Source organism: Heptranchias perlo, chromosome 18 (genome assembly GCF_035084215.1).
Source record: "Heptranchias perlo isolate sHepPer1 chromosome 18, sHepPer1.hap1, whole genome shotgun sequence".
Classification (NCBI taxonomy): Eukaryota; Metazoa; Chordata; class Chondrichthyes; order Hexanchiformes; family Hexanchidae; genus Heptranchias; species Heptranchias perlo.
In genome coordinates this window covers 22,917,694-22,939,853 of record NC_090342.1, presented here as the reverse complement: position 1 = coordinate 22,939,853, position 22,160 = coordinate 22,917,694, and the positions used below count along the sequence as shown (strand labels likewise).

General features: G+C 41.7%; 1 protein-coding gene across 2 annotated transcripts in view; it reads left to right on the top strand.

Moving 5' to 3' along the window:
- Positions 1 to 734: 734 nt before the first annotated feature.
- Positions 735 to 22,160, top strand: part of kcnd2 (potassium voltage-gated channel, Shal-related subfamily, member 2) — a 378,413-nt gene continuing 356,987 nt past the window's right edge. For both annotated transcript variants that reach the window (XM_067999524.1, XM_067999523.1), the window contains exon 1: positions 735 to 1,846. In XM_067999524.1, the coding sequence (XP_067855625.1) occupies positions 735 to 1,846 (1,112 nt within the window). The remainder of the gene's footprint in view (positions 1,847 to 22,160) is intronic.

Below are 22,160 nucleotides of genomic sequence, written 5' to 3'. Positions count from 1 at the left end.
CAGAGCAAGGAAGTCCTACTGCGCCCTCAGTCTTGCGAATGGCTCCTTATATTCTGTATATAAATGTATATGCAAACGATCTCGCCTTCTTTTAGAGGTACTGTACTCCAAACAGAGTGGAGAAGTGGACTATGTTCAGATCTCGTATTGCCCACTGAATCGTCGAGCGTGATTACGTTTCCTGAACTTGTTGCTGGTGGACTGAAAGCTCTATTGAGGGATTCTCCTGTCACTGATCCGGTACAGTTTCTTCGCATTTTTTTTACATTCGTTAAAACAATATATATATATATAGTGGATCGCAGAGATACAGGACCGAAACCTCCATGTATCCGACAAGTGGCCGACTTTTCAGAGAGGTACGACAACAAATAGTTAAATTGTTCTTTTGTTAACACCTGGTCAATGTGTGTTTGCCTATGAAGTTGATGCCTGTAGAAGCACAACTGCAATAAGACGGTACTCATTAAAATGCTATAGGTCTATATATCAAACAGAGATGGGGAATGCTGCAAAATAAATATTATGAGCCTGGGCAATGGTTTGCTGTTGGAGTTCGTTTTTGTTTTATTTTATACGACTGCAAATTACATTCCGTTATGTGTTTTATCTTTCTAGATGTCAGACGTACAACATCAAGCGTGGTTTTGAATCCCGGAGCGACCTGTTTCTCTCCCCCCACCCTCTCCACCCCCCTCTCCTCTCCTTGTCAGATCGCAGTAAATCGGTGAGCTATGGCAGCAGGAGTAGCAGCCTGGCTCCCTTTCGCCCGGGCGGCCGCTATAGGATGGATGCCGGTGGCCAGCCACCCCATGCCCGCCGCCCCCATCGAGAGAAAGCGGCCGCAGGACGGGCTGGTCGTCCTCAACGTGAGCGGCAGGCGCTTCCAGACCTGGAGGAGCACTTTGGAGAGGTACCCGGACACCTTGCTGGGCAGCTCGGAGAAAGAATTCTTCTACAACGAAGAGACCAAAGAGTATTTCTTTGACCGGGACCCTGACATCTTCAGGAACATTTTGAATTTTTACCGGACCGGTAAGCTGCACTACCCGAGGCACGAATGTATCTCGGCTTACGACGAGGAGCTCTCCTTCTATGGCATCATCCCGGAGATCATCGGCGACTGCTGCTACGAAGAGTACAAGGACCGAAAGCGCGAAAACGTGGAGCGGATCATGGACGACGCCGAGGACGAAATGAACGACGAGAACCGCCTGCCGTCCATGACCGCCCGCCAGAAGGTTTGGCGGGCTTTCGAGAACCCGCACAGCAGCACCTTGGCTTTGGTTCTCTACTACGTCACCGGCTTCTTCATCGCCGTCTCGGTCATGGCCAACGTGGTGGAGACGGTGCCTTGCGGCGCCATGCCGGGCAGTGTCAAGGACCTGCCGTGCGGCGAGCGCTTCGCCCTCGCCTTCTTCTGCCTGGACACGGCGTGTGTCCTGATCTTCACCGTCGAGTACCTGCTCCGCCTCATGGCGGCCCCCAGCCGCTACCGCTTCGTCCGCAGTGTCATGAGCATCATCGACGTGGTGGCCATCATGCCCTATTACATCGGCCTGGTCATGACCGAGAACGAGGACGTGAGCGGCGCCTTCGTCACCCTGCGGGTCTTCAGGGTCTTCAGGATATTCAAATTCTCCCGCCACTCGCAAGGCCTGCGCATACTGGGCTACACCCTCAAGAGCTGCGCCTCCGAGCTCGGCTTCCTCCTCTTCTCCCTCACCATGGCCATTATCATCTTCGCCACTGTCATGTTTTACGCCGAGAAAGGTTCCTCCGCCACCAAGTTCACCAGCATCCCCGCTGCTTTTTGGTACACCATTGTCACCATGACAACTTTGGGGTAAGTGCTTGAGTTTCCATGTTCGCTTTGCACTCTGGCTGCTGCAAGTTTGCGCACCCTCTCCGTCCCCACCCGTGTTTCTTTTGAATGTAACTCTTTGATCCGAGTACCACTAATTCAATGGGTGCTGCAAGTAGGGATTGTTGTCATCTGGAAGGTTTTGGTGTTCTGTGAATTATTTTTGGAGCAAAGCCATCATGGAAAGAAGGCCGGCCTTGGCTTGGATTTTCAACATTCTTACATTGGAGGAGTCCCTGTTAACTGATGTGTTATTTGTTTGTGGAGAAGGTGTGAAATTAATTCTAATCACAACGAATCTAATATTGTACCAGCAGTGAAGAGTCCATCTGCACACATCAGCATATGCATAAAGTAAAGGTAGCAAGTAGAACACAATTTGAAGTTTTTGATGTTAATTTCCTCCAGTTTGCTTGACAGAATTTTGGATCTTGCCCTCTTTCTCCAACCCATCAACACACATCGTTTCTATACAGTATTGATTTATGCCCATAGTTTAGCAATGCATTATCATATCTATTATAACTCTAAGTGGTTCTTAGGAGACAAATTAAATAAACATTGATTTATTTAGACCCACATCACTGTGTTGCCACCAAGCTTCAGATTATACTGGAATGAAAGGTTTGAGAGAAGCACAGCACTTTTGAAATGTTGGTATGCAAAGTTACATCCAGTTTTTTCTAGAGTCTTTTCTGTGCTGTCATTTGGTACTAAGCTGCATTGTATACTTCCAACTCAACAAACATGGATAGGTGTTCTGTAAAACAGGAGGTAGCTTGGAGCACCAAGCTACTATTGTGTCAGTTAAACCATACAATGGAACCTCTATAGTCCAATGGAAAGGAACAGACATCTTCTCCAGTGAGTGATGGGAATCAAAAACTATGGTCCATCATGTCTAGCAAAACCATAGGCATGGGAATGAAGACAAGTACAATGCTAATAACATTAATTGAATTTTATCTTTCTTGGGCTATGAGATTAATTTATGTAGACAGGAGGATATAGGTATAAGTAGGCCTTGCACTGAGATGACATCTTACACAAGTCTTTGTGCTGGAAAAATTTCTGGTGATAATCAGGAAGGTGGACAATTGGAGTGCAGATAATGGAGATTTGACAGTAGTTTGGTGCACATATTGCATTAAGACAGTTTTCTAACATTAGTTATAAACTTTTAGTTCTGTTTTGTAAACAAAATGCCTGCATATATATGTTAAAAAACCATAATAAGTATTTCACAAAACATTGTGCAGTTTAGATTAAACATGCACAGGTCTTGAGTGTGGTGAATGTGCTGTTCTGCTGTGGGAAGCCTAAAAAAGGACTTCAAAAGGTGGGCACGTTAAGTGGCATGTATGTAAAGGTAAACCTTATTCTTGAAGATAAGTTCCACAGCTGACTTCATGCTGAAGACATAGTGTTAGAAAGCTATGGTAAGGTAAATGTTTCAACACGGTCCCCAGTAATGGTCATGAATTTTTTAAAAGTCTTTTGCATGAAACAGTCAACAATATTTTTCAAAGAAGGTCACATCATTTAATATAAAATATATAATGTATATGTATTGTATTGTACTGGATTATTTTTAATTGACTCTCCTTAAGATTGGGACGCATGCTGGGGTACATGAGTGACAGCAGGACTCTAGTACCTCACCCAAGTGGCCATTCTTCATGTGTGAGCCTTTGCACTGAAAGTTGGATGGCTATTCTACATGAGGGCCTTCATGACTGAACCAGATCCTACCTTCACTGAATGTATACTTCCCAGCAGCGTCACTAAATAGCGATCAGGAGTGGGAACCTTGGCTGATTTCCATTCTCTGTCCAGGGTTACTGAGGCCAGGTGTGGTATGCAGCATGGTGAATTTTTCTAGAATAATTTACCTGTTAGTAAATTACAGATTTATGAAGTGATTTTTCAGGCACTAAATGTTTTCGATACTTGTAAAAATAATAATTTTCTCTGAAGTTAATGACATCAAGAAATAAATATTTTTATGTTGTCTGCAAGTAATGTGAACTTGTCAGAAGGTTCACTTAGCCTGTCACCAAAGTAATGATATGTATCTTGATATACTGGTAGCCTAAATAACCACAGAATAATGGGTATTTCAAGTTTAACACTTCTAGAGGTGACTAAACATGGCAGTTCTAAGCATAGGCTTTAGATTGGATGATTCATAAGTTTATGAGTATATTTTGCCCTGTTCACTTTTTTTACAAAAACAAATAGGCATGAGTATTAAGTGGTCTTCCCTGTTTTGTACTTGAATCTACTTTGTCTCTAAAAATAGTGAGCAGAGGAAAAGGTACCATTTAGTCTCTTAACTCATTCTGTGGATGACAGAACACCTAGGTACTGTAGGCAAAAAAATGCAGTAATGGAGAGGGTTATCAAACTGATCACTGTCCTTAGAATTCGTCATAATAGGCATACAGATAAAATGTTAAATCATTAACTGCTGCTAAAATAGAAAAGGTAGAATACTTAAATATGCAGTTTTAGTGTTTCACTATAGGTAGGAGGTAAAAATAACCTGAATTATAGTACAGCTATGCCATTATTAATGACACATAGTTGAAGAGTACTAGTATTAACTCATGTTTATTATTAGAACATTGTACCACCTAGTATTTTGACTGTTCCCAAGTTCCTTACTGAAAATTGAGGAATAAATCATGACTACTTTTGGTGGCTTGTGGTAATTAAACATACCCTATTTCTGCTTCAGATGCTATCCTGCATCTGGCCTTGCACAGGCAGGTGTATCCATTCAAAGTCACCAATTGCTTCCCTTTAGCAGCTGTGCATGGTTTCATACTAGCAACAGCTTTTAATGTACTGGAACAGCACACATAACACTGTGGTGGTTTGTTAGGAAGTAAAATGTGTTATTAGCATCTATCTGCTCTATTACAATAATACAATCTTGTGACAACCTAGGCTACATCTATAATTTTGTGTTACCAGTGTAGGTGGTAATTTCTATCCACAATGCTTAAATGAAGTTCAAGTTGAGTAATCCGTAGACAAAAGTTGCAAGTAGTTACATGGCAGTTTTTTTTTAACAAAATAAAAATTGGGATTTCATTGTCATAACGTGAAAACCATCAGTGAAAATCTTCAAGGGCTTTTGGTATTTCTGCCAAAAATCTGCCCAAATTGTCAGGTTGCAACACGTCAGTGGGAAGGAATCCAATTACTCTTCAGCACTGAGGTGAAATCTAATAGATAGATGCTGTGCAAGCTTTTGAGGGTAGACACTGTGACTATTTTGTAGTCCAACTCATTAATGAATTGTAGATCTGCAACTTGTATCACTGATTTATTGAAGAGATAATAGGAAATAACTGGTATCTTTATAAAGCCATAAATAATATGACAGAAAGATGTGACAAATTTAAATTTTCGTGTGTAAGTTCTGTATGTACCAATGCTTTTTTTCTATGAAGAATGGAGACAAAAATAGACTTTAACTTTAAGACACCACTCTAAATTAAGGAATCTAAACTTCTGTGAGCTGAACATTTGTGGACTCAGCTGTTAAATTAACCATAATTAGACTTTTCCAATTTCGAAAAGACAAGATGCTGGCGTGTTGTTTTTCTAGTGCAGGTCATTATTCAAAATCAAAGTTTGAAAATTGGTGTGTTCCACAACCTGCTTGAACTCATACAGTATGTTGCTCTACCAACAGTGGAATAAATGGTAATGTCTAGTTAATGTAGATGTTGCTGTTCTGAGTCTGCAACATTCATGCAAAGACTGTTAGTGTAGTGGTTCTGAATGGTATAATAGGTGAGCATGCTGTTTTTTCATCTCTGCACTTTAGTAAATCCAGATTGATGGGATGAAAATTTACTATGTCTTCTGGCAGTAAGAATCCAACCTGAAATGAGCTTGGACAGTCGCAACCCAGTTCCTAATGGGTCTGGCTATAACACAGAATGTCCATGATTCTTCATACACTGGCAATCTTGCCTAGGGAGAGAACTAAAATGGTTTATGTAGAAAATGGAAAATAAAAGGTTGGTGTATTAGCGTTCCCCCTATGAAGTTATGGGTACAAAACATTGTTGGGGCAGAGGAGAGGAACTTTTATTCTGTGTCTGGCTGTGCTCTGACTAATCTGGGAGTGTTTGAAGCTGACATTGCAATTGAAGATTGTTCCATTCCCAGGATGGGCTTCCTTCACCTTGATGAGGACAATTCACCAAAAGGTAAACAAATGGTCAGTGTACCTTCATTCTTCTGTTTATCTATTGTTCTTAGTATAGCCTTTTAGGAATCACATATGTGATTTTGAGTGAGACATATTGACTGATCAAAAATATTAGAAGTGTCAGCTTGGCTCAATTTTGGCACTCCTGCCTCTGAGTCAAAAGGTTGTGTGTTCAAGTTCCACTCCAAGTGTTCAGCACATAATCTGGCCTGACATTTCAGTGCAGTACTGTGGGAGCCCTATGTTGGCGAAGGTGACATCATTCAGGTGGACATTAAACCAAGATCCCATGGCACTACTTAAAGATGAGCAAGAAGTTACCATAGTGCCCTGGCCAACATTTTTTCAGTGAACTAACAACATCAAACCATGATGACTCTGTAAAAATGGTTCAGCTACATCAGGAATACCATGGGCAGTTTTGCACTCTACCTTATAAGAGAGATATAAGAGCCCTGGTGATATGCAATACATATTTACCAGGATGATACCAGGAATGACTTGTCTGAGTTACGAGGAAAGGCTAGAGCAACTAGCGGTGTATTCTTTTGAACTAATAAGATTGAGGGAACATTTGATGGAACTTCAACATGATAGGACAATAATAGATTATTTCCATTGGCAATTAAATAGAAGACAAGAGGCCATGGTCGCAAGGTAGGCAATAGATACATAAAGAAGATTAGAAGAAACTTTTTCGTGCAAAGTTATCAGAACATGGAATGCTTTGCTACAAGTAGCGATCGATGCTGAATCAATTACAACAACTTGCATTTAAATAGTGCCTTTGATGTAAAAACATTCCAAAGTGCTTTGCACTTAGAAATAACAGGAAAACGGATGTTGAGCCATGCAGGGAGAGATTAAGAGGGGCGGTGATGGTGATTAAAAGCCTAGTTGAAAAGCTAGAGGAGAGAGAAGTGGAGAGGCAGAAGGATTTGGGTGGGAGGAGTTTGAGAGTGAGACTAAGGCGGTGGAGAGGGAGTAACGCACAAAAATTCAGAGTCAGAGGACCAAAGGGTGTGAGGCAAAAATAGGGTAGGAGAAGTTGGGTGGGAGAAGGCCACCGAGGGATTTGGAGATGAGGACATGGAGTTTAAATTTCATACATTGGGAAAAAGGGAACCAGTGTAGTTCAATAAGGATGGAAGTGATGATCAAACGGGACTGAATGCGTGACAGGATTTGTGTTTTGGAGCAATTGGTGTTTGTGGAGGGTGGAGAATAGGATGCCAGAATGGAAGGCATTGGAGTCATCGAGTCTAGAGGTTACAGATTACAGCATTCAAAAAGGTACTGAATAATTAGAAGAAGGAGGATTTAAAATGTTATGGGAAGAAAACAGTAAAATGGGATTATTTTGGGGAGAAAGCAGGGAAATTGGATTGTCTAAAATCAGCCCTCAGAAGGGGCATAGACTCAGTACAGACTAAAGAACTGAATGGCCTCTTCCTGTGGTTAAAAAAAAGTCTAGATATTTACATTTTTAATTCATTCACAAAGTGGATAAAACTAGAAGATAATTTGATTTGGTCTAAATTTGCTGACTGCAAATCGACTGTTCTTTCCCATATAATTTATAGTAACTATAACTTGATTAATGTCACCTGTATTTTTAAGAATTTGGTTTGTCATGTTATCTATGTCATTTGTTGTGGTTTTAAGATTCTGGCGGTAATTTTAACCTAATCTGCTTGGCGGGGAACGGACTGGATCAGATCCAGTTTACACCCATTTTACGCCCGGCTCATTTTTACTTTCCATTGAAGTTAGTGGAAAGTAAAATCGTGCGAGGTGCAAAACGGGCGGTCGATCTGATCCCTTCAGTTTCATGTTGGCCGGGTTTGAATACATTTACTCCCCCCCCCCCCCCCCCACACACACACACACACACACACACACCGTGTTTGTCTGCTTGTCCTGGATTTAGATTTTTATTCTGCTTACTCTACCCATCTCTGCCATTGCTCTTGCTCATCAGTCATTATCCAAGGTATTAGTAGAAAGTTACAGCCTATAGGAATTTGTCTTATTCCTTGCTGATAATGTGTCCTCTTTTTATCTAATGTGTTCAGACTGAGTGATCAGATCTTGAATATCAGTCTCCTGATTTGCAATCAAATCTTTAATCATTTGGGCTTTATTTAAGCAGAAGTCCCCATTAGTTTTAAATCAACAAAGATATAAAAACCAGGGTATTAGCTGTGTCCATTAAGAAAGACCCAACCCACTTTTTATGTGCATTGGTAAACAAATATGTAAATTTTATTTTAAGCATTCTTTTAAAAATGATGCTGGTTTATTGCTTGCAGTAGGCAATTTCTTTCTGTTTGCACTGGCTTTGAGTTGAATTGGAGTTTGGGTTAAATAATTGACGCTGTCAGGATTTATTTTTGAAGGACTTTGATTGAACATTGTGTGATGTAGAAAGCACCGACAGTATAATGTCGTGATACTAATTTAAATGTATGAGTACACACACATCTGGGAAATTCAAATCAGATCAAATTAATGTATTATTTTTCTTGACTGTGTGATTGTCCGATAATACTGCAGTTACATGAGACTGAGACAAAACAGAGGACTGTTAGATTTCTTCTCCTTCCCCTCCCACCTCTGCCAATTTGTGAGCCATTCATCAAACAGGTCAACTCAGAATCAATAAAACACAACTTACACAGTGATTAGTAATTATACAAATGAAGTGTATACATGCACTGCACCATCATTGACTAAAGAAAGTATTTAAGAGAACTGATTGGTTTAGTGCAGTTATCTACAAATAGCAAATGTGAACTTCATGCAAGAGTCTAAACTTTTTAATTGTTCAGAATATTTTAATAAGAAGGAGCATGGTGTGGAACTCTGATATATGTGGAGGCATTGTGCATTAATCTTGCTCATTTTATCTCTTGTTGATAGATACTGCAATATGCATAATTAATTCTCTGTGCATATTATTATGTTAATGTATTCTTCTGAATGCACTTATTAGGCATGGATGCAATTGTAACATATAGAAGGAAAAAGGGATTCTGTTGGAACTGGCAAAAGTCCAAACTTCCATGACATGAATATATAGAATAAAAGAGTGTCACATTAGACTGAAGGTTCCAGAAACATTATAATTACATTTGTGAGGGTGAATAGCCAACGTGCTGAAGAGTCACAGCTGTCTACATAATGGAACTAAAGACTGAAATGGAGAGAGTGGGGGGTGGGGGGAACAGTAAGTATTCAGTGGTGGTGAATAATTCCCTCACACCAGTAGATTCCTTGCTGTATTGTGCCTCGTCATATTATTCTGAGATCATTTTGACCTCATAGATGCAGAAGATCTGGGACAAAAGGACATAGGGGATTGTGACATGAGGCTACAAATGAAAAACGACTGTCGCAGACACTAGACAGACAAACAATGATCTATGTAAGTGAAACTGTGGATTGTTTACAAAGAACTTAACTTGTGTGTATTGATGACTTTAGAAAATAGTAACAAGCTGATCAAGGTAGATGTTGTTTACAGTGCTTTCTTATTGCCCTCACAATACTGGGAGATTGATCAGGAAAAAACAGATTACCAGATAACTGGGATTTTATGGATGAACTTTCTTTCTTCTGAGTACTTTAAATAATAATTTCTTCTGGTAGTATGGTGGCTTTCTTAAGTGTGGATTGGACCTTCTTGAAATTTAAGGCAGCTTTCTTCATTGCCTCACTTTTGATATCATTTCCTGCAGTCACGTGCTGTTCTTTGAATTTCTAAATTCTGTTAATTTTTTAGAAATCATGGTTCATTCCTCTAGAGTTGGTAGTAATTTTAATCCTTAAGAAAGCATGTTTGAGTTTTCTAAATTTGTGTAACACTTCTGATTCCGTGAAATATGCTCATATCTGTTTCTTTCTCTGTTCCAATTTACTTCATGGCATATAAATTTGACTGCACAGTGCCTGTTTTTCGGGTGCCAACCAGCTTACAAAGTCCCCAATATGTCGGGCAGGAAGCTCATGCACATTTCCGGCCAGAAGTGCGCCGCCTGCCATATTGGGAAAGGACAAAAAAATTGTTGTCCGGTGCTCACGCCGGAATCAGGCGTTACACAGTTTTCTTAAGGCTTTAAAGTTTTCAAGGCTCCTGTTTCTCCTCCAGATGAAGGTCTTTGATGCTGATTATGTGCTGCCTTGTCCTTTGCAAAGAGAAATAGAGCTAAAGGAATGTAAGGAATAAGGACACTTCTTCTCACCCATATGTCTGCATGCATACCATTCTTATTAGACTTGTAGGTGCAGACTCCCTTTAAATACCTCTCCTTTAAGACTAGCAAAACCCAATGTGGCAGGCAGTGTGAGTTCTCAGTGGTTCAGATTTAACAGTGCATTATTAAGGTTCCCTGTGAATAGTTCAATACTCCTGTTACCTAGGTAATGTCACTGGAGGACATGAGAGGTAAGGAGGTGGGTGCCTGTATCATTGCTACAGGATGAGCAAGGTGAAAAATGCTTTCACTGATCTTGGCCAAACCTTGTGAGGTCATCAAACCTCTTCCTGCACTGTGTGTCAATTCGTGGGGTGGTGGGGGTTGCACTCATTACCTCTGCCACCTCCCTCCACAAAGTCTGGACCATCGTCTTATGGGACTTCCCACCTCAGTTCCCAGAAGTCCTGTTCTGGACCTTATTTCTGCTAGAAGGACATGCATTGAAGCACCAGTAAATCTGGAAGCATTTCCTGCTGCTGACCTCCTCCACCACTGAGGCTGCTTCTTTCTCACTCTTGCTGCACTGTTCTGCTGCACCCTGACAAAGAAAATGGCCCTTTAATCAGCTGCAGTGTTTTAAATGCTACAGCAGCACTGAATTTCATTCCCTTCCAGTTGTAGAAAACCAATAGGTAGTGGTTTTACCCCTATAAAGCTGCCCCACATAATTGATGAGAGTAGTTTCGGAAGCTTCAGCAGGAAGTGATGGAATCAATTGGGCAGGCGGATGTCCTGCCCCACCGCCAACCTGCCAACGGAGGAGAATCCAGCCCAGTGCCTCAATTTTCTAATGGGCGATTCGGGGCCAAACATTGAGGCTGCAGCCTTGATTGACATGTGCAGTCTTGTTTCAATATGTTAATCCCCTCATTTAAAGGTCCGTCACCAAATTTCATGTCTTTGGGTAGGTTCTGCCCACAGCATGAGCCTTGCCCATAAAATCTGGGCACAGTGGGGCCCCAGAATCTGGCTTGCTCTAGTGAACCTCTTAAAAGTTGATGGTGGTTCTGGTCAGATGAATTTTTTATTCCTTTCCTGCTACATTTTGTTCCATGCTTTGGTTGGCTTTGCTAGGTAGCCCTTTATTTTGCAATTTTCCTTGCCGATATTTAGCTTTGTTATTCTTGGTTGCTATAGGCTTTGAAATCAAAGCATACAAGGACCTGATAGTAAGTATTCTTTTAGGGGTTCGGAACATGCTACACAATTAAGATGAGGGGCCAACATTGCAGGCTTAACAATCCCTGCGGCGTTTTGACTACACCTGTCATTACTCTGGGACCTCCGCCAGAAAATACCTCTGGTCATACCTGATTATGCCAGGGGAGACTTGTCTTCACTGCCTCCTCATCACAAGACAGGCTGCCATAGAATTGTGTCATTTGCTACACAATGACCTGCTTAAGGGAAAGCTCAATTTGTGGAAGTGAAGATTGCCACTGCATGAAGCTTTCGTGCTTCCAGAGCCTTTCAAACCACTGCAGGAGACATCTGCCACATCAAATAGTTTGTAGTGCACACGTGTATTGAGCAAGTGACATGTTATGTTTGTAAGCAGCAACAACTTCATCACTTTTCCTGTGGAAAGGAGGCATTAGTTGGTCAGGGCACATAGCTTTCACTGGGTGGCAGGTGTCATAAATGCTTTCCATGTAAGCATCAGACTTCATATCAATCCTATGGCCTTTCAACAGAAAGAGTTTCCACTCAATTATTGTTCCTGTGATACCTAATCACAGAAGCATCATGATGCATGTTGACTGCTATCCCGGAAGCAGCCAAGATGCCTTTATTGTGTGGCATTCCATGGGGTCTGCACTTTTTCAAGGAGATGAAACACTCGATGGATGGTTATTAAGAGAGTGGGATTGGCCTGTGCATTCATTGCTGCTGACCCTACTAAGACTTCCCTAACACCAGAGAAGCACCTCAGCCTGGATGCTTCGTCATCCGTTTGCTTGATTAAAAAACAGTATTAACATGCTACATATGAAGTGATGCTTTGTGTTTATTCGTCAATAAATATGTATTATGCTGTGACCGTTCAAAAAAAGTCAAGATTTCTAATTCTGGCAATTTTACCCACAAAGTGTGCTGTTTAGTTCACGGAACTATTAACATTGATTTTTATTGACAAATAAACACAAGACTTAAACTGCATTGTACATTGAGGGCTAACAAAAAACATGTTACATATCACTGTTAAAATGAAATACAACCGTGTGTATTTGTAATTTTCTGTTACTGTTTGCACAAAGCTCTTCATGTGTTCTTGTTTTGTCTGTGCTGAATTGCTAATATTCAGTTCTGTGTGGTTGAATGACCCCAACATCATTGTGACTGTTAGAATTAAGTGCAGTAAAATTCCCAATGGTGCTCAGATTTTTACGACCATTGCATAGTGTGTAGAATGTTAATACTGTTTTTTCATTGAGTGGTAACTGTATTTTTATCAAAGTTTTGTGGACTCTGTTTCTAATTTACAGACTAAAATATTCCACTTAATAAAGGACCCATGGGAAGATAAAGACCATAGTTATTACTCTACACTGTCAGATTATTGTAACAGCACAGACTTCTAAGTAAATCTGTAGCAAAGAGTGGTAACTTGGCCCAGTTGATGGCACTCTCGTTTCTAGGTTGATAGACAATACTTTAGATTATGCATCAGATTTGTGCTCCAGTGCAGTACTGAGGGAGTGCTGAGTTGCGTGGGTGTCTCCACAATACATTTGTTTTTCTTTTGACCATGAACCTAATGAACCATTTCAGGTTTGTTTACTTTTCCTTTTCCTGTTGCCCCACTCCCCCCCACACATACTTCGTCTCTGTCTCTGTTTTTCTCTCTCTGTTTTTCACACACACACTGCCTTTGTCACTCACGGTGGTGGGATAGTCCAACTATTTGACATCTGAATGTTCTCTATTGGTGATGTTCTTTCTTTTGTCCACCAGGAGGTTTTTGTGCTTAAGCTGTAAGGCACAGGATTCCTCTCCCAGATTACCTGGTTTATAGTAAATTTGAGGAATCTGTGTGTATCTGTCTATACTAGAATTCAAACATGGCTGAAAATCGACAGTCTTTGATGTGAACTCCTGCCGGACTCTGGTGGGAATTAGGCCGGGACCTGGATATGTCAGTTCCCGGCCTTAAATCAGGGAATCTGTGAGCTTTGGAAGGAGTGGACTCTTAGCCTTCCCCCCCATAAGGCCAGTGGTGTAGGAGGAGGCGGGCAGGGACAGAGTTAGGGCCATGTAGCCACTGTCATTTCACAGGGCCCTGAGCCAGTCAGGGGCCTCGGGCAGATTCAGTCCTCATAACCCACTGCTGCTGGCAGGATTGGTCAGTCCAGGCAGGCTAAGCTCTCAGCCTAACGTACTCTGTTACTGCACAACCAGTCTGTGTGGATCTCCTCCATCATCGGCGAAGTTTGGGGCAGTGTTAGGACCGTGCAACCTGTGCAATTGCACAGTCAGGGGCCCCAAGCAGATCCAGTCTCCAAATCAAAGTTTCGCACAGGGCCCCCGCAAGGCAAATGGCATCCCTGGGGGCGGGGCTGGGACAAGGACCTTCCATGTTGGGAATTCCTGCGTCCCTGGATGTCAACAGGACCTGGCATGTGATGGGCGGTGGCATACCAGGTCAAATGGCAGTAGTGGGCCCCACCTCGGGGTTAAGTCTGAGATCATAGCCTGGACCACCAAAAAATAAGTAATTTGTTTTTAAAATGCTGCCCCCTCACAAAGGGGAATACAGGGGGCAACCCTCAGTTCTTTCTGGAGGGGATGGTCCTCACAGCTCTTCCCCCTCAGCCGACCACTCATCCCTTTGCTGGGCAGGTGCCTGAGATGCGCCCCTGGTGGTGTGGATACCTGCCATAGTCATTCAAATGAAGAGACCTCCCCCTGACCCCACAAACTTTGGTGGGATCAGCTGTGGAGGTCAGCAGGTGCATCCCAGCACTGATGTCAGGATGTACCTCCCTGTGAATTTTCAGTCCCCCCCTTCTTCATTGTTATAGCTACTAGTTTGTCCCTTCTCAAACTGTTGACCCTTTATGTATTAAACATGATCCATTTTGACCAGTTACCTGTTTACTAAGTGAGTGATTTTTTTTCTTCTTTCAATTCTAACACAAAATATCACTTTTTGCTCAATGCTTCTAATGGTTTTAGTGCCATATTCAATTCTTAGGATGAGGGTGTTAAAACTTTATTAGTAATGTGTTTTAACATCAAGGTGCTTGTGACACTATTGGATAAAGTGAAAGCATAATATTTATAGATGCATTACGAATGGCTAAAATTTGCATTTTAAATTATCCTGTGCTGCAGAAGTAGGAGAATTTATGTTGTGGTATTTAAATAGCCAAGGAGCCTTATATCAATGATTTTTTTCCCCAGACTTTAAATCTGACTTTCTCTTGTCAGTCACGAGATATCTCCCAGAAATAGATGTGATCTTTTGGACATGTAATTCTCCCTCATTGTTTAAATGGGCAATGGAATTTCAGCAAACTTGTAGTTCTGCCAAAACACACAGTTCGAACAGTCACTTTTTGCTTTGTTATTGCATTTGGATTTTAGCTGTTTAAAAATGAAAAGTTTTTTTCTCTGTGTCGGTAAAATTCTTATTAATATTGGCTTACCACTGTTCAGATGATGAAATGATCAGTAACTGAACATTTTTAATCAGTAGTCAAATGCATGCAACAATGACAGGACTCCAACTATGCCCAATGATGCTCTAAAAAAAAAACTGCGGGGAGAAGGCTATCTTTATTTGGTTTTAGTTTCCACTGTTGACATTGCTCCCCAGTTACTGACAGAGTAAAAAGCCAGTCATTATTAACATTTAAGCTATCACTGATCCTCTTGGGAAGAACAATGATTACTATTGTACTGTCAGGGCCCCATAACTCTTCAGCTTTGTCTTTTGGTTATGGTGTTGCTGAAACCTGACACAGAACAGGCGAGTTAATCTTCCGTGTGAGCAAAATAAATACAATACACTTATCTCTGCATTGTAGGCAATTATTAAATGTAAGGAATCTTACAACACCAGGTTATAGTCCAACTGTTTTATTTGAAAATCACAAGCTTTCGGAGGCTTTCTCCTTTGTCAGGTGAGTGTGGGAATAGGCAATTATTGATTGATCACTTTACATCCATGCAGTTTGGAAGGTCTCCTTGAACTCTTGCCTCTTCTTTGCATGACCTTTTCACGTACTTCAGTCAAATTGTCCCTACATTTTTATTTCCAGTGAGTATAACCAGTGTTTTGACACTGATGTGTAATTTATTACTTCAATGAGAGAAAGCAAACAACTCATGAGCAATAAAGTCACACGCGAGTTATGTAGCTCTCTTTCACTTTTGTAGTAGAATAATGAATGGCAGGAAGTGATTATAATGTTAGTCTGGTCAATATACTCAGATGATATAATGTTTGAGAAGCTGGAGTATTCATTAAAAGGTAGAAGAAAGATATAGTTACTGGTGATTTCATGCAGTGGCATATTTATTCCACTGCCAGTTTCCGAGCTGATGCCTGCAAGCATAAGGTCAAGTAAAGTATGTCTTCAGGAGCCATGTCCTCTATTCCTCTGCTGCTGTCCTGTTCTCACAGGATGGGAGGCGTTAAAACTTCCACTATAATTTTTCAGTAGAAAGTTGAAGTAGCAGTTGAAAGTACGCACAGTGCTGATTTTTTAAATAAAAAAGTAATAAGAAAGGTTTATGATATGGATAATATGATCATGATGTTCAGGAAATTCAATCAGTTGTCCATATGAATGCTAAACACTGGAACAGCTACTAAAAGTTCACTTCAACATAACACAACAGCCAGACTCTGCTCAGTCTGCAAGCGTAACCCTGACCTTCCGGTCGCTTGCCATTCTAGTTCTCCGTTCTACTCCCACTGTGACCTCTCTGTCCTCGGCCTCCTACGCTGTTCCAGCGAAGCTCAACGGAAGCACTTTACAACTTCCGGACTCAACATTGATTTCCATAACTTCACATCATAACCACTGTTCCCATTTTCTCAGTCAGCAGGTGCTGCTAATAGTTCTGCTGTTGCCATTTACATCTCCTCTAGATCCATCTTTTGTTTCTTTACTTGTCCCATTACCACTCCTCTTGCCTTGCACCAACATTCCTTTTGTCATTTAATCACTCCTGCCCTCCACTCTATCACAGACCTTCCCTTTTATTCTTTCCTCCCCTCCCCTTCATCCCCCACTTTGCCTGGCTCTAAACTTGCTTAAAAACTGTTAAATCTTTCACTTCTTCCAGTTCTGACGAAAGGTCATCGACCTGAAATGTTAACTCTGTTTCTTTCTCCACAGATGCTGCCTGACTTGCAGAGTATTTCCAGCATTTTCTGTTTTTAGCCAGACTCCTTTGTAGTGCAGCTACCTAATTGGGAAACATCAATGAAAAAAACAATTTCACACCTACACAGCAAATTGATAAAAAAATCATTTTATCTTTATGACCTGGGTGGTAATCTGGTGGAGTGAATTGCCGCTCATTGTAGAATCCACCCCAGATTCATTCCAGGGATTTCAATGGAATGAAAATTGGGCCGGTTCTACAATGGGCAGGCAATCTGTTCCACCAGATTAACGCCCAGATGCTGAAGACAAAAATCTACACCAATCATTGGGTCAATTTTCACGTATGCTGCACACTGGGCAGGCGGTGGGCAAGACAATTGGACCCCTGCCCAATGTTGGCTGTCTGAAACGCCTTGCTGGTTGGGCCTTATATTTCATAGGCGAGCTGCCCACGTTAGTAGTGTTAATTGGCCGCTCACCACTTTGGAGGGCGGGATTTCCAAAGAGCCAACACCTAATTAACGTGACCTTGCACCTCTTAAAGCAGGGTGTGCATTAAATTTGAAAAAAATGTTGGTGCGGCTTTTGGAACTTTGTGTGATAGATAGCTCCTGTAATTGCTCCCAGGTTCGGTGATGCAACTGTGGAGGTCCTGGTGGAGCAGGTGAAGTCCTGAAAACAGCTTTCAAATACATTATTCAATTGCATGTGTGCCAAAAGGAGTTTTCTTTCGAAGCTGGGCCCCTGAAGTTGGCATCTCTGTCTTCCACAACAGAGCTTGGAGCCAAGCTTGCCCTCCAGCGAGCCATATCCTGAACTGTCCTTTCCACTAGTCTCTGTTTCTATTCACCCATGCTGGGTGCTTCACCAAATGCAGACCCCTATTAACTCACTCTCCAAACCATCCACAAGATCAACAGTTGCATCAAAAAAGCTAGTGCAGCATGCGCCCAGTTGTACCTAAGTGCCCAATTGGAGCCTATATGGCTTGTAGTTAAAGACAAAGTTATGGGTGTACAGTGCAGGTATACTTGCTACATTTCATATGGCTGTGAAACCTGGAGTCTTTGAAATCAGCATGTGAAACAGTGAGAATGATTCCACAAAAGGCACATAAAATGTCCCATGAATATGAAGTGGGAGGATAGAGTGGTGGCTGTTGAAGTGCTGCAGTGAACTAACATGACTACCATCAAAGTCACAGTTATACAAACACCATTCTGCTCTGGTGGAACGGACATGTTGCTTGCCTGTCAGACAAACTGCTTCCAAAAGCCAGCTAATGACAGGAAAATGGAAAGCAAGGAGTCAGAGAAAACATTTCGAGAATAGCCTGAAATAAGGACTTAATGGAATTTGATATTCATTCAACACACTGAGAAAGTTTTGCCAAAAATCGCGAAGTCTGGAAATTTGCTGTGAACTGTGCGCCACACACTTCAAAACCAACAGTGTTATCTGCAGAAGAAAGTTGTTGCAGAAAAGCCAGCAAGCAACAGCCGGCAAATGGACATGCAATATGTGTGGCATCGGTGTACACATGCATTGCTCTCATGAGCCACTTCCACAAACACCCACTTACTACAGCCCTTATGCTTGTATGTCATTGTCATCTTTGTTTCAAAGTAACTTGTAAACCACAGTTTATGGTCAAATCTTCTCAGAATAAATTCCTTTATTCTAATGCTCCAGTTGTAGCAAGTTGTCTATCCCCTGACATTGCTTGTTCTATGTTTTTCCTGTGCTGTTTTCAATGGCTGGAACTTTTTTCAAATGTGACTTCCTGGACTTCTGGATTCCTCTGCCATCAGTACTACCATATGCTCCTCTGTTGAACTACACTGTAAGACTCGGCTGCCGCAATTCTGCTCTATTACTCAGCCGCTTCAAATTTTAAGGTAACCTCTTCGAGCTTGCAGTGCCCATCCCCCACCTGCTGCTGTTACTTGCTGAGCTTCAGGACTCTATCTCAGTGCACTGCTGGCTCCTCAGTTTTACTCTGCTGCCGTGTTAGGTCCTGGACAGAAATCCATTTTCTCTTGGATCAAAGTCCATTTGTCCATTGGCTTCTGGACTTTATAGTGATCTCCACCGTCATCACCACTTTCTACAGAGACTGTATGCTCTGCTGGACTGACTATTCCAGTACCTGGTCTGCTCCTGCGTCAGTTTTCTGCTGAGGATTTTCACTGCATGCTGAGCTAGCTCTGATCTGTTCTTGCTGGTTCCCATCCTTCTCATCTTGTCCATGAGACCCACCGCCTGCTCTATTGACTCCATCAGGACTAAACTCCTAACCTTCTCTTCCTGGCCCTCATGCTCGCTGACACTGTACATGGTTCAATCTCCTCAGGTACTCACTTTCAAAACTGCCATCATCATTCCCCTCTTCAAAAAATCCACCCATGGCTGCACTGTTCTTGCAAACTACCACCCGATGTCCAACATCCCTTTCCTCTCCAAAGTCCATGAACATGTTGTTGCTTTGCAAATCTGTGTTTATCTTACCCGCAACTCCATATTTGAATCTCTCCAATCAAGTTTCTGTCCCTGCTACAGCATTGAAATGGTGCTAATCGAAGTCACACAAATGACATCCCCCGTGACTAGGATCGTGATGTACTATCCCTTTTCATCACTCATCACCCCTGTGCTCGCTGGCCTACATTGGCTCCCGGTCCGGCAAGGCCTCAATTTTAAAATTCTTATCTTTGTTTTTAAATTCCTCCCTGGTCTTGCTCCTCCCTATCTCTGTAAACTCCTCCAGCCCTAAAACCCTCCAAGATCTCTACGCTCCTCCAATTCAGGCCTCTTGCCCAACCGCGATTTTAATTGCTCCACCATTGGCGGCCGTGCCTTCAGCTGCCTAAGCCCTAAGCACTGGAATTCCTTCCCTAAATCTCTCTGCCTCTCTACCTCTCTCTTCTCCTTTTAAGACGCTCCTTAACACCTACCTCTTTGACCAAGCTTTTGGTCGCTTGTCCTAATATCTCCTTATGTGGCTCGGTGTCAAATTTTGTTTGCTAACGCTTCAGTGAAGTGCTTTGGGAGGTTTTACATTAAAGGTGCTATATAAATGCGAGTAGTAGTAGTAGTTGTTGTTGTTCTCAACCTCTCTGCAGACTTTTACACAGTCAGTCACACTATCCTCTTCCCAATACTTCTCCTCCGTTGTTCAGCTCAATGGTACTGCTGTTGCTCGGTTCCACTCTTACCTTTCCAATCGTAGCCAGAGCATCTCTAGCAATTGCTTCTCTTCCACCCCGTAAACAATTATCTCTGGAGTCCCAAAATATTTATTCTTGGCCCTCTCCTCTTCCTCATCTACAAGCTATCCATTGGTGATATCATCGGAGGACATGGGGTCAGTTCGCCACCACAAACTTTGTACCCTCGCCAACGATTCTATCCCCCTCCCCAGCCACTTTCAGGTTGAACCAGATGGTTTTCAACCTCGTCATCCTATTTGACCCCAATTTGAGCTACCGACCCTGTATCCTCTCCATCACAAAGACCGCCTACTTCCACTCCATAACATTTAACATCTCCATTCCTGCGGCTCTCCACCTGCTGCCGGAACCATCATCCATGCCTTTGTCCCGTCCAAGTTCAATTATTGCAATGCTCCTCTGACCAGCCTCCCATCCTCCACCCTCCATCAATTTCATCACATCCAAAACTCTGCTGTCCGTATCCTATCCGGCATCAAGTCCCACTCACCCATCACCCCTGTTCTTGCTGACCTACATTGGCTCCTGGTTCCCCAACACATCAAATTAAAAATGATCATCCTGATGTTTATGTCTCTTCATGGTGTCGCCCCAGTTGTTTTAGTCCTGAGGTGCTGGGAAACATAGAAAATAGGAGCAAGAGTAGGGCATTCGGCCCTTCCGGCCTGCTCCGCCATTCAAAATGATCATGGCTGATCGTCTAACTTAGTACCTTGTTCCCGCTTTTTCCCCATATCCCTTGATCCCTTTAGCATTAAGAAATATATCTATCTCCTTGAATACATCTAATGACTTGGCCTCCACTGCCTTCTGTGGTAGAGAATTCCACAGGTTCACCACCCTCTGAGTGAAGAAATTTCTCCTCATCTCCATTCAAAATGGCATACCCCGTAACCTGAGACTGTGACCCCTGGTTCTGGACTCCCCAGCCATCAGGAACATCCTCCCTGCATCTAGTCTGTCTAGTCCTGTTAGAATTTTATATGTTTCGATGAGATCACCTCTCATTCTTCTAAACTCTAGTGAATATAGGCCTAGTCGACCCAATCTCTCCTCATACGGAAAGTTGTGGCAGAGTTGTTTCTTAAGTGATTTTGTAGATAGCATCTCTTACCATCTTTTTCACAATAAGGGAGGGGACAAGACAAATCACTTCCCTGAATATTATGTATTTGTATTGAAGGGGGCACAGGAAAAAAAATGAATCAGAGGCAGAAGTATGTCCCATAACTATTTACAATAAGCCAAGATCTCTAGATAGACAGGAAAAATTTTGTATTCCATCAAATTCCTTCTTCTGGTTTATTATTTTTAATACCTGTATGGCTCTGTTTTTATATTGAGGTAGAAATAAATGTAATGTTTTATTAATGATGTTTGCTTCATGTCCAATACAACATTCAAGAGGCCCATGTGAGAGCTATGTTGTGCTTACGGTTGCCAAAAAAGATATTTGAATTTTTTTTTTAAGAGTGTGTGTCAGTATTAATAAACATAGGAATTCAGTCGCAAAGCCTTGGTGCTATGCCACACTTTTAATTTACAAATTTACTTTCAAATGAATTCCTATCCCTGAAGGAAAAAGATTACATCAATACATCAACAGCCTTAAAAACAAATTTTTGAAACTCCCCAGTGCACAATGCAGAATGCGATATCTGTGTAAACATGGAGCCATATTTTCATCATTGCATCATCATTGCATGACTTGTAAACATTGTATTCACCACCATCTCAAACAACTACATTTACATTCTTAAATATTATATCAGATAAAATATTACGCCCCATTTCACTGAACTCAGAATCAGAGTTGCAGTAACATTTGAAAAAAATAAGGACATTTTTATTTTTGGCAGTGAAACCTCCTTAAATACCAATCATATATGGAGAGACAATTTGTGAGTCCGATCAATCAATTAATAACTCTCAGATTTAAACCTTTTATTGAGGCCACTCATTTATCAAGATTAACTGAAGTCATTCCCTAAGATGATTGTTATACAGTAGACAATTTTCAGTAAGTTGCTGATTTAGAAATAATAGAATAATTCATGTCCCTCTGTGAAATACTTCATGGTTGTGAGTCGCTTTATTTAGTTATGTACATTTTTTGTGGAAATCTGAGTTTGTGTTATTAAACAGGAAAGAACTTGCATTTTTACAGTGCCTTTCACGACCTTAGGATGTCCCAAAATGCTTTATAGTCAATTAAGCACTTTTGAAGTGTAGTCA